Raw genomic sequence first — 16,247 nt, 5'->3', positions numbered from 1 at the left:
CAAGTCTTGCTATAAATGTCTTTTTTCCTTTAGTTAATATGAATAGCTTCAAATAATTGGAGAAATATTATGGAATGAATATGAAGAATTATGGGAAAAATTGGAGAATAATTTCCAAAGTTATAGCCTATCATGTCCATTTCCCTCCTTTCTCTTAGAGAGATAGCCTTCGGTTTCAAAGAAACAATTTTAAATAAAACTTCTTGGGGAATCTATAAGTTCTTTTGTTTAGTGCCTGATTACAAATTCAGTGCTTTTTCTTAATTAAATTCAATTAAATATATTTCAGTGAAAATTTATGTGCTGACTACTATATACTTTGTATTCCCCATACACTGGTGATTCCAAAGACAAAAATAACTGACTTCACAGTTTACATTCTATTATGATAAAACATATACATTTAATTGCATACTACACACACACACATATATATGTACATACATATATATGCACATAAAGACATACATAGAGTAAATACAAAATCATCCAGGAAATGAGAACACCTTGCATAGAAGACAGACTTGTACCCCTCTTTTTCCTCTTGTCCCAGGAAGGATGAAAGGTTCTAACAAAATATTTACATTTTCTTCCTTCTAATTTTGGCTTCCTTCATAGGCAAAGCTAATAGAAAGAGGAATTATACAGGGTCTGGAAAAGTAGCACCATTGAAGAGGCACAGAGGATTAGACTATAATTTTGAATTGCTGATTTTTAGGGGTTTGTTGGTGGTTCAGGAGAACAAATTGCAATGCAGAAGAAATAAGAAATAAGGTATACATAACTAGCCATGTTTTGGGGCAAAAGTAGCTAACTGTCTGTGGACCTCAGTTTCCTCTGCTGTAAAAGAAGGATTGTGAATTAGATGACCTCTGAGATGCCCCTCAAACACCTGAGCATTCTGAGTGAAGTTCCTGTTAATGTGACTGGCAAGATTGCTGGTTGATGAGCCAATTGGAGGTGTTGAGTAAGATACCTCCCTCTCCATTATGTCTAGAGGGGAAGGGCAAAAGTTAAAAAAAAAAAAAAAAAAACAAGAAACAAAACACAAAAGTCACCTTGCCCCGAGGACTATAAAAAGTTTGCCCACTCCCGGTTCGTCCTCTTTGGCAGTTGCCTCCTCGTCAGGATCTACTGATCACCGAAAGACTCTCTCCACCAAACAGTAAGTACAAGTTCCTGTAGAGTACTGGATTCCAAATGGGAACAGGGGTGCATTAGAGACCATTAATACAGAGGAGTGGGACTAGATATTGCTTCTAGCAAAGATATTTTGAGTCATTTTGCTGAATATTACTGGGATGACCAGCCAGGCTAAAATGACTTTATCTTAACAAAACCAGATAGTCACACACCCCATTCACTTTATTCTCTCTGCCCTATAGTTAATTCCTATAATAATGTGTGTTTTGTGAGGTCTTACTAAAAGCAAAAGGTTAATTAATGTAAAAGATAAGATATAAAAAGTCAGCAATGTGAGGAAGTTTCGAGAGATCCACCAGAAAGAAAGGTCGAAGCAGTTAAGAGGAGATGCGTGCCCCTTTTCCCACATGCATTTGGAGGTGACTGCTTGTGGTGGGAAAGAAGAGGGGATCCCCAAACTTGGAAAATCCTTGAGGGAGAAAAATCTTCAATTCTGCCTCAATAAGAGACTTTCCCCCCCACGTCTTTTCTTAAAGGAATTTAAGTTTCAACTGCTTGAGGGGGGAATGCTGCGGGTGTGGTCCCTTTAAGATTCCTCCTAGTTAGTGTAATTACCTTTTGATTCACAAATCCTTGTCCGTTTGAATTCCAATAGAAGATCCGGACCTGTTCCAGCCCCATCCGGATCTGAGCCAACTTGGGACAACACCCACAGGCCCCTCTAGCTAAATCTACCTTTATAAAAGGGCCACGCTGGGACCAAAAGGTCCCTTGTTTTTGTTGCATTTTTGCCTTCTGATAAATCTAGTTTTCCCTTTCCTTCTCTACTATAACATTTTTGCCGATTATTGACATCTTTGTGGTAGTCTTGTGAGGAAGGGGCTTGAGATGAATGAACAATTTTTTTCCATCCCACAAGTATCCATTCCATGGATGAGCAATTGAAATATAAAAAGAAGTGATTTTTTTTTTTTTTAATGGGACATAGGTAGATTAGAAAAAAGGAACTTAATGTGTCTGGTTTCTAGTCTAGAATGAGGTGTACGGATATACGTGAAAAAGTATTTGTCACATCAAGAGCCCGGGACTCTAATCCCAGATCTGTTACTTGCTGAATAGCTTTGGGACCTTGGATGAATCACTTTGCCTGTCTGGGTCAGTTTTCTCATTTGTAAAATAAAAGCACTGAACAAGGTGATGTTGATTAGTTGTTTTCAGTCGCATCCGACTCCTCATGACTCCTCATGACTTCTTTCTTGGCAGAGATACTGGAGTGGTTTGCCATTTCCTTTTCAGGATCATTTTATAGATGAGGAAACTGAAGCAAACAAGATGAAGTGATTTGTCCAGGATCCCAGAGCTAGTCAGTGTCTGAGGCAGATTTGATGAATCTTTTTGACTCCATGCTTAGTGCTCTATCCACTGCAATATTAGGTCATATTTCTGAAGCATTTTACAAACTGTCTTACCAATAGGAATTCTGTGAAGTAAGTATTCTAATTTAGTATTTTAAGCCTTAAAGAATTTTAAAATTCTATTATTCAATTTTTTGCCAAAGCAATCTTCCACGGTAGCTTTCTTTTAATAGTATCAATAACGTGAAATAATACAATATAAAGTTAATTGTTAGTTGCAAAAACTAGCCTGAGAACTACAAGTTTATGAGTTGTGGCTTCTTAAAACTTGAAAGTGGGATTTTGTTTAAATACTCCTTTCCCCATCACATTTCCATTGAAGCTTCTAACAAATGAGTATATTTTTATTATAAAAAGCAACTGTCTGCACTGACTTCCCTCTTATTTGTCCTGATCGTCTCTAATTTGAATGGAATAACAGAAGCTGGAACAACTCCTGAAAAGCAAAGGCCTTTACCTCCTTTCTCATTTTGAGTGTCTTAATTTTTACTTACAAGTCACACAGATCACTCAGTTCAATAGCTTTCAGATGGCTTCTTTCACTCATACTTATAATGTATGTAATACATACACACATACGTATGTAATAATAATAATAGCCTGAATTTATGTGGCACTTTTAGATTTTTACAAAGCATTGTCCTCACAACACCCTGGTCAGGTATGGAATGAAAGTGTTCTTATTATCATTTTAATGGATGAGAAAGAAAGACATCATAAAACAGTAAAGAGACAACTAGGCAGAGCAGTGGATCAAGTACCAGCCTAGAGCCAGTGAGACTTAAGTTCAAATTCGCCCTTAGACACTTATTAACTGTGTGACCCTGGGCAAATCACTGCCTCAGTTTCTTAATCTCTAAAATGAGGATTATATAGCACATATCTCCCAGGGTTATTTGTGAGGATAAAATGGATAACTGTAAAGGACTTCGCATACTACAGGGCACCTAGTAAGTGCTATTTGACGTTAGATTATTATTAGCAAGAAACCCTTGGACACAGGTGCCAGTCTTGCCTCTGAGACAGCCTTTCACCGTGCTGTGTCTTGCAGCTAGAACTCAATATTATTTTACATAGGAGTAACATAGCAGTGGAGGGAGTTTTTCTGCACCGACAGACTCACAAATCCTGAACAATGCAAAATGGATGAATAGGCCCAAGGATGTGAAATTCTTTGAGCAATATCATACATTGACACAGGTTGATGGTGTCTAAGCCCAGGGCACTTTTCCACTACATCCTAATACTTCTACCCAAAATCACCCACCAGTGTGTTCCAAGGCTCTGTCTTAGATCTTCTTATTCTGTCAGCTCCAGTGGATTCAATAATCATCTCTATGATAATGATTCTCATATTTTCCCAGCCCTAACTAACTTCTCTCCTACATTCCATCTCCAACAACTTAATAGAAATCTGGAACTTAAGATATCTTAAATCCCAAGCTCATTATCTTTTCCTCCAAAGTCCTTATGTGTCATCTTTGACTTTGCTTTTTCTTTTTCTCTCTCCCCTCCCTGCTAGGATGACTTCCTAACTCTGACCAAATCCTCTACTCTCCATTCATATTGCTACCATCATGAAGCAGACCTCCATATCTTACATCTTCTAGTTAATCTCCCTGCTACAACTAAATCCCTATTTCATCTCAAAGTTGTTTGTGTATTGTCTCCCCCTATATCCCCACCATGAGCTCTTGGAGAGTAGAGATTTTTTTCCTTTTTTCTTTTTATTCCCAGTACTTAGGACAGAATCTGGCCAAAGTAGATAAATGTAAACGTTGACGAACTCACACAAACCTCATACATATTATTTTTAAAGCAATCTTTCTTTGGAAACCTCACCCCCTCTTTAGGGGGCCACTTCTGTCCCAAGGTTGGCCTTTAACTTGCATCTCTGTTGTATGATTAACAGAAAATAATATTTGTGCTGAAGTTGGTATAGACCTTTAGACTCTTTATCTTCCTTTGGACTGTATTAATTTTTTGCTTCCAGTTCTTTATTTGTTTTTAGTAGAACTACGAAGTCATCAGGAGGAAAAACAAAAACAAAGCTACAAAACAATTTGTGGAAATAACCCATGATCACTAGAAAATCATGTTTTCTTTAGAGGCTATTCAGTTTTTATTTTAGTTTCTTTCAATATTTTTTTCTGTGGTTAAAAAAATACATAGTAGATATTTTCATAACTCTGGTTTTAAGCTTGATTAGTAAGTAGCAGGCACCTTCTAGCCAGAATATTGCTAAATACAAGCATCACTAAATTCAACGTACCCTGAATTGATCTTCTGCCCATTCTCCACCTTTACACAAATGATGTCAGCCATACAAAAATGTGTGACTGTCCATCTTCCTCAGGTTCTCTAGGAATAGAGATTATGTCATTTCTTTAGAATTTATCCTTCCCCTGCCCTCTCCTTTTTTTTTCTCGCTGTAATTGTATGTTCTTCTTTCTACAGGTCAGTCATATTGTTGTTCCATGTTCTATCTTCTTGCTGTTCCATCTCCATCTCCATGTTTTTACACTGGCTACCCTTCATGCCTAAGTCAATCAATCAATATTTGCTTAATGTCTACCATGTGATGTATGCTTTCTTTACCTCTACCTCTTAGAAACCAGTTTCCTTCAAAGCTCAATTCAATCACTATCTTTTATATGAGGCCTTTTCTGATCTTCCAGTTGCTACATCCTTCCTCCAATATCTTTGTTTTGAACATTTTCTATATACTTTTATATGCATGCATATGTATACATATCTTATATCCCTCAAGAGAATGCAAGTTCACTGAAAGCAGGATACAATTTGTATCACTTTTATCTTTGTATTAGCACTTAATGCTTCTCATTGATCTTCCTTGTGTCCAATCAAAATCTCTCCTTCTTTAAAGTTTCAGTAGATTTTTATAAAATCCATGAAAATTGGATGAGTTGGATAGTTAAGGAGAGGAATGAATTTTTTTTTTTTTTTTTGCCTTTTTATCCCCAGGATTCAGTATGGTGCCTGACACATAGTAGGTACTTGATAAATGCTTATTGAATTGAATGTCCTGACCACTTTATTCTCTGACATTTTCAAGCTGTCATAGCACTTCCATACCTAATTTCCAAATCAAAAACTGGGACATGTAATCCAAAAAAAAATACCCTTTTGAAAAGTTTTATTAAAATGTACTTTCTTTTCTCAAAATTGAGGTTGTCTTGGAAATTGTGAGGAAAAAATGGTCACAACGTCTCCATGATAGTAATTTCCAAAGGGTCTTTGGAAGGATGCAGTCTGCAAATCATTCAATGATAAATGGGTGCTGAAGATACAGAAATTAATTTACCTCCTAGGCCACAAGTAATTATTTTAGAAGTGAGAAGGATCTAAAAATTCATCAAATACAGTTCCCTTCACCTGGGGCCCCTTTGCTGTACCAGATTGTGCAATAGACGTGTTCTCTTTAAGAGTCCTCTAGAGATTCATAAAACTTATAAGTAAAGGTCTTGTGACTCTGTCTTCTGGCTCCAAGTCCAGCAATTTTTGTACAAGCCTGCCAGAAACAGTTTTATTCATTAAGCCTGAGAGAAGGTAGATTTGGTAATCCTAAGGGTGCAGCTCTGAGAGGGCAAAACAACAGCTTGAAGACTCTCTAGGCAACTGACACTTGATTCCAAGGCTTGACCCACCTTCTCCCAGGAAAGCCTGCAGAAATACAAAGCCAAGTTGTGAGGAGGTACAGAATACATGAATCTCTATGTCTCACTTAACTTCAATCTCTTCTTCAGCACTGGATATACACTTTTGTAGAGTGTTCCCCTTAATAAACATCAGTTGTTGATGATAATGATGAAGATGATGAGTACATGTGTATATGTCTGTGTAACTTCCATTATGAGTTGGAATAGATGGTCTCTAAGATCCTTTCCAATTCTGAGACTCTGAGAGCCAAATTCCCAGCTATTAGCCTTTCATTTTTTTATTTCTTTTTCTCTTTCAGACCTACCACCATGGCCTATCGTTTTCAAGCACTTACTGCAGAGCAGAAGAAAGAGCTCTCAGACATTGCCAAACGCATTGTTGCCGATGGCAAGGGGATCCTGGCTGCAGATGAGTCTGTAGGTAAGTACAAAGGACATTGTGCTATATTCCATCACAAACTTTGGAAGAACCATTATTCTTATCAAAAGAAATCTTAACTTTTTTCATTTTGATTAACAAATAGGATAGATCCTCAGAGTAAAATTGTTCACTTAAAGCCTTATGGGAACTTAAAGTTGAAGGAGCTTAGACTCCATTATCTTATCACATTACAGGGCTTGTAAGGTGGCTGGTCTCCATCAGATTCCTTGACCTTCCCAGAGTACCTCTCAGGTTCCTAGACTTTCTTAAGCATGCCCCTTGTTGGAAGGAGTGATCTCAGAGGACCACCCACTTGATTACAGATTATTTTTCTTCAGATAGCTCAGCCACGCACACAAAATGCATTTCCTTGAAAGTAGGAAACTCATGGGACAAGTAAAACTCAAATCAGCAGCAAAAGACATCCAGGAATACTCACCCTTCCAATTTCTCCACAGTCTGGTAACTTTGCTGTAATGAAACCTTAACCATGTACTTCCATTCCCACCAATCCTAAGCACTATATAGTTTTGTGAATTTTTTTTGTCCTTTATTTTCTCCTCTCTCCTCAAATATCATATATCTCTTTGAACAAAATACTATGAAGGATGTGTTCTTTCCACTGCTCCCTCCACCCTCCATCCCTCATTCTACTGAATTCATACTAATACCACTTTCTCTACTGGGCTGACAATTTTCTTAAAATTTCTTTACTTCCTTCCTGGGTGCAGTTCATTAGCAAATAATTAAGCAAAATGAGCAATCTGGAGTAAGGATCAGGCCATCAAGCTGGGATAAGAAGTAATAGAAATATGAAATGTTCCACTTGTTTTCAGACACCATTCCTCTCCCCATCTTCCATATTTGGCTGCCTGTTTTAGGTACCATGGGCAATCGCCTGCAGAGAATCAAGGTAGAGAACACAGAAGAAAACCGCCGTCAGTTCCGAGAAATTCTCTTCTCCGTTGACAAATCCATCAACCAGAGCATTGGGGGTGTGATCCTTTTCCATGAAACTCTCTATCAGAAAGACAGCCAAGGAAAGTGGTTCAGAGATATCCTCAAGGAAAAGGGGATTGTGGTGGGAATCAAGGTTAGTAAACATACCACTTATATTGGAAATTTCTTCTATCCTACATCCTTCTCAAGTCCCACCAAATCTGTTCCCAGCCCTTACAGGTCTTTTCTCTAAAGCTCTCCTAAACCTTTTCAGTATCTCCATTCTCACAAGCTTGCTAATTGGCTACTATCTAAGATGGAATACTTTCTCTAGCACACTGTACTTAAAATTCTCATATTCTTCCTTCTTATACAAATGCTATCTCACAGTGCAGGGCTTTTCCTTAAGAAGAGTCTTGCAATCAAAGTAGTTCTGAATTTAGAGAGTCAGAATCTGTTTTCTTCACTCTTTGACATTTACTGAGTTTCAATGGTCATAATCTCTTTTTCACAGCTAGACCAAGGTGCTGCTCCCCTGGCAGGAACAAATCAAGAAACCACCATTCAAGGTGAGAATACTGCTTTCTGTGACAGCATTTCTGACAGTGTAGCAGGAACAATATGAGTAAAGGGTAAAAAGGCAAGCAGCTAAATTTTACAAAGCATTCATGAGTTCAGATACCAGCAAAACTCCAAACAGACATTTATTGAGTATACCCACTAGAGACAAAGACCTGGGCTAAGTTTTGTGGGAATACAAAGATGAGTAACATATAATTGTCCATTAAAAAAAAATCAAATAGAGAAAACAAGATATAAGACCATAAAAAGTTAAGTAACAGAACCAAAATATTTATATAGCATTTTAAAGTTTATAAAATTATGTTATATATGGATTGTATATGCATACATATATCTGTACATATAAATTTACACATGTATAATAAACAACACATAATTCTGTAAACTTTATGCATATGTATATACAACAAGCAGAGAGGTGTAAAATATAATAGGAATTAGTTTGTATTTTTACTTCTGAGTTATTATACATACAGATATATGTGAAAATATACATTATCTATATCTATAGATATGGATATAGATAGACACACATGGGTCTAAATATGTGTCTACGTGTCCATACTGATATGTATATAAAATCTCCTTTGAACCTGCAAGCAAGCCTCATTCTATTAATGAATTCTGGCTCTTCCATTCACAACCCATATGGGCTTTGGAAAGGCACTTCACTTTTCTGGGCCTCAGGCTCCTCATCTTTTAAAGTGATGTGAAGGCTCTATTTGAACCTGAAAGTCATCCTGTGAGATAGAAGAACGGTATTATGATTTTTTTATTTTTATTTTTTCAAATGAAGTTACAGAGAAAGCAAAGTGCCTAATATGAGATAGGGCTTCAACTTGACCCCAGGCAGATTGCTTTGATGCACAGATTTTCTGAATATCCTGGTTTGTTTGTGCATTCTCGAACCATTCCAAAACACAAATCCCCAGCAGCTGGAGTCAAGAAGGCGTTTCTTCTTTGGACATAATAAGAAACTCAAAATGACTTTAATTTTGGTACTTACTCTTAAAGTTCTTTAAGGCTTAGCTAAAGGCTTATTGAGAGCATGGACAGCATCACATGTATCACATGCAACCTAAAGCTAAGGCATTTCAGCACATAAGCCACAGAGTATGAGGACAGGGGAATGTATCCTGAGTTCAGATACTAGAGAGTATAGGAGAATAAGATACCAAATGGCTACTTCTAGCCACTTAGGTGCTCCATGTACTAGAGCAAGTTCTCAGAGAAGCCTTCTGTCCCACTCTTGGCTATGCAGGCTTGGATGGACTCTCTCAGCGCTGTGCCCAATACAAGAAGGATGGTGTTGACTTTGGGAAGTGGCGGGCTGTGCTGAAGATCGCTGACCAGTGTCCTTCCAACTTGGCCATTCAAGAAAATGCCAATGCGCTGGCCCGCTATGCCAGTATCTGCCAGCAGGTATTGCTCTAGACCTCCCAGAGACACTCTGGTGTCCCAGGATAGTTTCCCCAGATTTTTCCTACCTCATTTGGAAGAAGCCTGAAGACTTAAAGGTAGAAGGAGAATGTCGTTGTTACTGGGTATCTCATGAGAAATCATAATGACAGATGAACTAGAGGGGTTTTTCGCTCTTGAGTGTGACAACTGAGATTCTGGATTTAGGAGAGTCTTCTACAGAGAATGTTAGTTCCTTTCAGTTTGAATGATGGATTTTACAAGGCCCCTTCTTCCTCTGTTTTCAAGATACTTTTCTTACATTTAAAAAACGTTTTTTCTTTCTCTCATTTGTCTTCATTGCCCCCATTCCTGAAAAATACAACAACGAAAAAGCTCTGATAATATGCATACTCAAGGAAAACAAATACCCTTATTGGCCAGCCATCTCCAAATATACACACACATAGATACATACATGTGTATGTACATATATGTCATCCTGCACTATGAGATTTTTACCTGCTTTTCAGTGAGTGGGTATTGTGCTTTCTCTTCGGTCCTCTGGAATCATGGTTGGCCATGGCCTAGTCTTTCAATATTGTTTGTCTTATATCATGGTTATTCTATACATTGATTTGGTTCTTCTCACTTCACAGAAATCTTTCTAAGTTTCTATGAAATTAATGCCTTTCCTTTCTTATAGCACAATAGTATTCTATTACCTTTATGTTTCATATCTAGGAATCATCATAGTTTAGACTTTGCCACTCCAAAAAAAAGAGAAAAAATTGCTATAAATGTTTTTGTACTGAAGATCTTTCCCTCAACATTCTGTTCAAGAAATTTAAGTAGATTTTTTTTTCATTCTGTCAGTCTAAGAAACTCACTTAAAAATTCCCTTCTTTCTTTTGAGATTGGGTCTCCTATCTAGTCTAGGCTGGAAATCCAGGGGCTACTCAGAAGCCTGCTCCCAATACATAAGCTTTGGCCTGCTCTGGTGGCCCTATAGTAAACTTTGGTTATACTGCAGCTCGGAAATCTTTAACCCAAGTGATCTGTCTACCTCACCTTCCCCAGCAGCAGGGACTACTGCCATGCACCCAATACCTGGCTCCTTTTTAATTCTGAATACCATTTCACTACACTTGGGCACTCTTTTCCCAATACCACAACCAATCGCCATTCAAAGGTTCTCCTGACTTGAGGACTGATGCTCTATCCACTGTGCCACCTAGCTGCCCCTATGTTTTATTATTTTTAAGACACTTTGTTAGGCACTGAAAATATAGCTTACAATCACAGGAGGGGAGATGGGATGTTAGTGTGTGTCACCAGGGAGTAGGTTAGTGTCAGAATCCTTCTGGGAGCTGCTGGTGTGGATGAGAGCTGTTTGGAATCCTACTTCAGTTGCCTTTGCTTCTGGACACTGTCTAAAATAGAGATCACGGCTGTAAGGCCTCATTCTTCTAAAGTTCTCTCCCGCCAGGCTCACAAGCACTCAATGAAAACTGTTATTTTCCCCCATCCAACTTATAGGGCATCCCCACAAAGTCAGCACCCCCAAAAGTTGTCATTAGAGATTTGTGGCAAGCAGGCAGGCACAAAAATCTAGAGCTTGGCAGCTGTTTCATATTCTCCTTACTTATTATAAGGGGAGATCATTTTGTTGAGTTTTTCCTTCATTTTCTGTTCCACCAACACCCAGCTCTTTTATTTCCACAAAAGTGTTTTATTTTATAAAATTGGTTTCACTGCTTCTCCATTCACTAGAAGGACTGCAGGGAAGGGCAACCTAATGTCTATCTCTTCTGTTCCTTTTGCAGAATGGGCTGGTGCCCATTGTGGAGCCTGAAGTCATCCCCGATGGAGATCACGATATTGAACATTGCCAGTATGTCTCTGAAAAGGTAATCTTTGGCCATGAGGGAAGAGCTTTTACTGCTGTCAAAACAAATGTATAAGAACCGATCCAGGGTGATTTTAAATAATTTAGGTAGCCTAGAAAAGAACTTCTTTTATTTTTAGAACAGTCAGCAAAAACTAAAGCTGCCCTCACCAAATTTGTCCAAGTCAGCAAATATATATTTTTCCAACTTTCTTAACCTAAAGGCACAAGCTCTCCTAAACCCACATACAAGAGATGAGTGTGTTGAAGACAGCTTTAAAGAAATGTTTGAAAACTAATGAAAAGAGAGAAAACAAGGGAGAGCAAAAGAGGCAGGAAAAATATAAAGACAAAGGCTTGGAATAGGCCCCATCCCTTCTCCAAGCCATTGTTTCTCAAACTGTAAAATGAAGGGGGTAAAGCAAACTATCTCCCCACATTCTACTCTTATGTAGTGCTATGGTTTTGGGACTCCTCAATTGCTATAGGAAGTAGGGCTAGAATTCAAAAAGGCAGTAAGGCATGAGTCAGGAAGTGGGAGTCAAATCCTGCCTCCAACTCCAGCTTTGTGACCCTGGACTTCACTTCTGCCTCAGTTTTCTTAATCTGTAAAATGAGTATAACAATATCGCCTACTTCCCAGGGATATTGTGAGGATGAAGTACGATAACAAATATAAATGTAAACGATTTAGCACAGGCCCTGATACACAGTATATGCTCTCATTGTCATCGCTGAGCTGATTGGGACTAAAAGTTATTGGAATATTCATGTCCCAATTGTCATAGGATATGTTAGCTGTAGAGTGGAAAGAACTACCATTAGATTAATGTAAGGAGAGTGCCCAAGACAAATCAAAATACTGTTTCATCTTTCCCTTCATTAGGTACTGGCCGCTGTCTACAAGGCCCTGAATGACCACCATGTCTACTTGGAGGGGACTCTCCTGAAGCCCAACATGGTGACAGCTGGACATGCCTGCACCAAGAAGTACACCCCTGAACAGGTGGCTATGGCTACTGTCACAACCCTCCACCGAACAGTGCCTGCTGCTGTTCCAGGTAAATGTTCTATTTCTATCCCAAGTTATCATGTATCCCAGGTTCTTTGTTATCTCAAACCATATAACCCACATATGGAAAACAAAACAAAACAAATATGCATAGCCAAGCACTTACCCACATTCATTGGTCATGTCCCAAAATGAATGTCTCATTCTGACCTTGACACAAAAGGTAGGCAGCATGCATTATTCTCAGGTCTCTGGAATCATGGTGGGTCAGTTCACTGATGAGAATTCTTAAGTCTTTCAAAATTGTTTTTCTTTATTAGATTGATATTAAATAAATTGTTCTCTGGGTTCTACTCATTTCCTTTCCACCAGTTCATACAAGTTCTCTCAGGTCTCTCTGAAACCATCCCTTTTGCCATTTCTTACCACCATGATTTTTCATAATAGTTTATTCCATTCAAATATTTTTCATTTCAGTTACCATTTACTTTATCTATTGTGTCCACAGCACTTTATTAGGTAGTGTGGGAAATACAGAGTTGAGTCTCTCTCCCAATTCTCAAATTCTGCAGTTCCTCATAGTCCAGATTAACAATAGAATACATATATTTTCCTCCAGCAAATATCATAGTTTCGCACATAAATCAACAAAAAGGTACCAACAATATGCAATTACTTTTGTGTGTTGTGACACTGCCCAACTTCATCAAACCTTAGGGAGATAGCTATTTGCGTTCAGCTCTCATTTTAAGGGTTTTTTCTTCCAGGCATCTGCTTTCTATCTGGAGGCATGAGTGAGGAAGATGCCACTCTTAATTTAAATGCCATCAACCTTTGCCCACTGCCCAAGCCCTGGAAGCTGAGTTTCTCCTATGGGCGGGCCCTGCAGGCCAGTGCACTTGATGCCTGGGGGGGCAAAGCTGCAAACAAGAAGGCCACGCAGGAGGCATTTGTGAAGCGAGCTCAGGTGAGGAAACCTGCTCTCTTTTCTTCCTGGCCAGACTAGTCTTCTGTTTTCCAAGTGTGATTTACAGCTTATTTGTAGCAAGTCAGAATGATGGTTGACATCCTTAGCAGTGCCTTTCATTGCAAAGCAAAGTGCAGAATGGGATGATTTGGAGGAATGGCACAACAGATGGTGGAAGGTTCAGAAGAGCAAGGGAGTCTAGCGTGTTAGTGAAGACTTCACTGAGGTGGCGGATCACTACAGTCTATCCTAGATAGATAGCGGAGTGGAGGCAGAAGGAAGCCAGTGGACTGAGGAGTCATTGGAATATACCATTTAGGGCGGGTAAGGGCCTTATACATCTTATACACTAGATCCATTGCTTCTAGCTTAATCTAAGTCATATAGACAGGAAACGGAAGAGCTGGGATTTGAACTCAGGTTCTCTGCCCTCAAATCTACTACTATCTTTCAACTCTGAATCAGAAGGAGTTGAGACCCTGGAGGTCATAGGTTCAGTGAGTCCGAAGCCTAAGACAAAGTGGCTGTGACTGGCCCCTCCCCAGCTGGAGAAAGTGCTCTGCGACAGTGACATCCAGGGAGTGAGTCCAGCGATGTGTGACTGACAGATGAATAGTTGGAGGTCTCGAGGGAGGATTCGGGCAAAAAGAATGATAAGGCATCAACAGGAATGTGACCGTTACAAAGGAGGCTGCGGGGAGGTCATGGGACAGAACATGAGCCTGGCATTGAGGGAACGAAGACCAAAGAAGTGGCTCCCAGAGGGGTAGCAAATAAGAAGGAAGTGACTAGGTGGGGTCAAGAAGATCTGGGTAAAAATCCTGCCTCTGACATTGGGTGAATACCAGTTTCCCCCACTTGTAAAGTGGAGATAAGAATAGCCCCTACCTCTTAGGCCGGTTGGTGAGGATTAAGTGAGATAGCCTATGTCAGGGCTTTGCAAATATTAAGGTGATATATAAAAGCTAGTTATTGTGGTGATGATGATGATGATGAGTTGTAGTAGCCGTAGTATTCAGTACAGACCAAAGTTATCAACCCTACAAGAGGCGAAAAAAGAGACAACATCATATTGCTTATTGAGATCAGACATTGGTAAACATGCACAAATATCTGGGAAATTTGTCTGTTTGATTAACCAAAGTTCCCTTTCTTTTTGTGTTTCAGGCAAACAGCCAGGCAGCCAAAGGGCAGTACGTTCATTCAGGCACTTCTAGTTCTGCCTCCAGCCAGTCCCTTTTCACTCCCTGCTACACTTACTAGTGTCCTAGGAATCTCTCCCCCACCAATGGCTCAGATCCTTTTGCTTGTCTTTAGACTACTGAGAAGTAAATATATTTCAACTCATCCTGGAAATTGTGTGACAATTCTTATTGGACTTACCGGCAACAAGAATCCAGATCCGGCACTTTAAATCCTTAAATTTAGAGAGTGAACATTTGTGTTCTCTACACTCACACTCACACACACCCCTACCCACTCTTCCCTAATCCTCCTCCCACTCCATATTAAAAATCTGAAATCAATTTTCAGGAAGCTGTTCCTTGCTGGTGGAGAAGCTGGATAAGTGACAATCCTATCATAGTGATGTCCCCCCTGTACCTTAAGAGTAATTAGATGGTTTTTTTTTTTTTTTTTTGGCCATGAATAGCAGTCATCCAATAAAAACTTCTCAGAAGTCATAGACTAATGAGTACTTCTTACCAAATAATCCTGGCTGTCTGCAAACCAATATTTGCATTAGGAAATAAAACATTTTATAAACAATTAGCACCTCTATCATGTTGTCTTTTGGCATTTTTGAAATGGCTCATTGTATCTGTTTATGGTCAATGTGGATTCAGTGTTACATATTATCCTTGACTATACTTATATCTGTTTTGCAAGCTTCTTTTTCAATTAAAGTAATTTGACTCAAAGCTAGAAGAGACTCAAGGCAATGTGGTATAGAGGAAAGAGTGCCAGCAGGTTTTAGATCCTAGCTCTGGTCTTGGACAAGTCACTCATCTCCCTGTGCCCGTTTCTTTATTCTTAAAATAAGGCAGTTGTATGAGATAACCTGTCCCTTCCAGATCTAAATCTGTGGTCCTATGATGTGTCCATCTCATGGGACAGATGAAAAAACTCACAAAGGTAGGGAATCCTGTAAACTTTTGGATGAGGAATAATGTCCATTCATAATATGCAATGTCCTCTCTCAGTATGTTTGCTTTCATCCTAAGGCTAAAGTTTTTAATTCAACCCCTTTAAATAGCTTGCCTGCTTCCTACAAAATTAGGTATACATGTTAATGACTATATTCTAAACCCTGTCTGCTATTTTAGAATCAAGATCATGGACATTCTGGTGAAGGTCCTAGAAATTCTGTGACCTGACCTGCTTTCATCTGCTCTGTTTATTTTTCAAGTTTAAGTTGGTTGATGAAGTGATCTGTGCATCCATATTAATTATGTCCAGATAAATCCCATTTTTCTTTTTTCTTGGCATTGTTTCCCTCCCTCCCTTTTTTGGTCTTTAGAATTTAGTTTTTAAGTATCTCCCATTGCTCCTGTCCCGACTTGCCTTCAGTTCCATAGTCCATTGGAGCTAACCTTACTCAGTGGCCACACCCTGATAAGCTGCCTAGGCACATGGGCTAAATCTGGTTGAGAGTAATCAGCAGGCCTCAAATCAGCTAGTGAGCTAAAAGGATGAATACCCCGGGCATGGGAAGATTCCCGGGTGGAATGGGTGGATGAGGACATCCATGAAGGAAGCTGAAGGAGGCCCTGACCAACATCAGGTATCAAAAGACATGGTCAT

The 16,247-nt window shown here is 39.1% G+C and overlaps 1 protein-coding gene across 1 annotated transcript; it reads left to right on the top strand.

Moving 5' to 3' along the window:
- The first annotated feature begins 1,048 nt into the window (after positions 1-1,048).
- ALDOB (aldolase, fructose-bisphosphate B) lies at positions 1,049-15,224 on the top strand. Its single transcript, XM_051986633.1, has 9 exons — positions 1,049-1,165; positions 6,538-6,659; positions 7,541-7,752; positions 8,113-8,167; positions 9,442-9,602; positions 11,405-11,488; positions 12,353-12,527; positions 13,246-13,445; positions 14,613-15,224. Exons 2-9 carry the CDS (start codon positions 6,548-6,550, stop codon positions 14,706-14,708), a joined length of 1,095 nt encoding a protein of 364 aa, XP_051842593.1. The 5' UTR covers positions 1,049-1,165; positions 6,538-6,547; the 3' UTR covers positions 14,709-15,224.
- Positions 15,225-16,247: the final 1,023 nt, after the last annotated feature.

Source organism: Antechinus flavipes, chromosome 1, assembly GCF_016432865.1.
Source record: "Antechinus flavipes isolate AdamAnt ecotype Samford, QLD, Australia chromosome 1, AdamAnt_v2, whole genome shotgun sequence".
In the NCBI taxonomy this organism is placed as follows: domain Eukaryota; kingdom Metazoa; phylum Chordata; class Mammalia; order Dasyuromorphia; family Dasyuridae; genus Antechinus; species Antechinus flavipes.
This window is presented reverse-complemented; position numbering and strand designations above follow the sequence as displayed.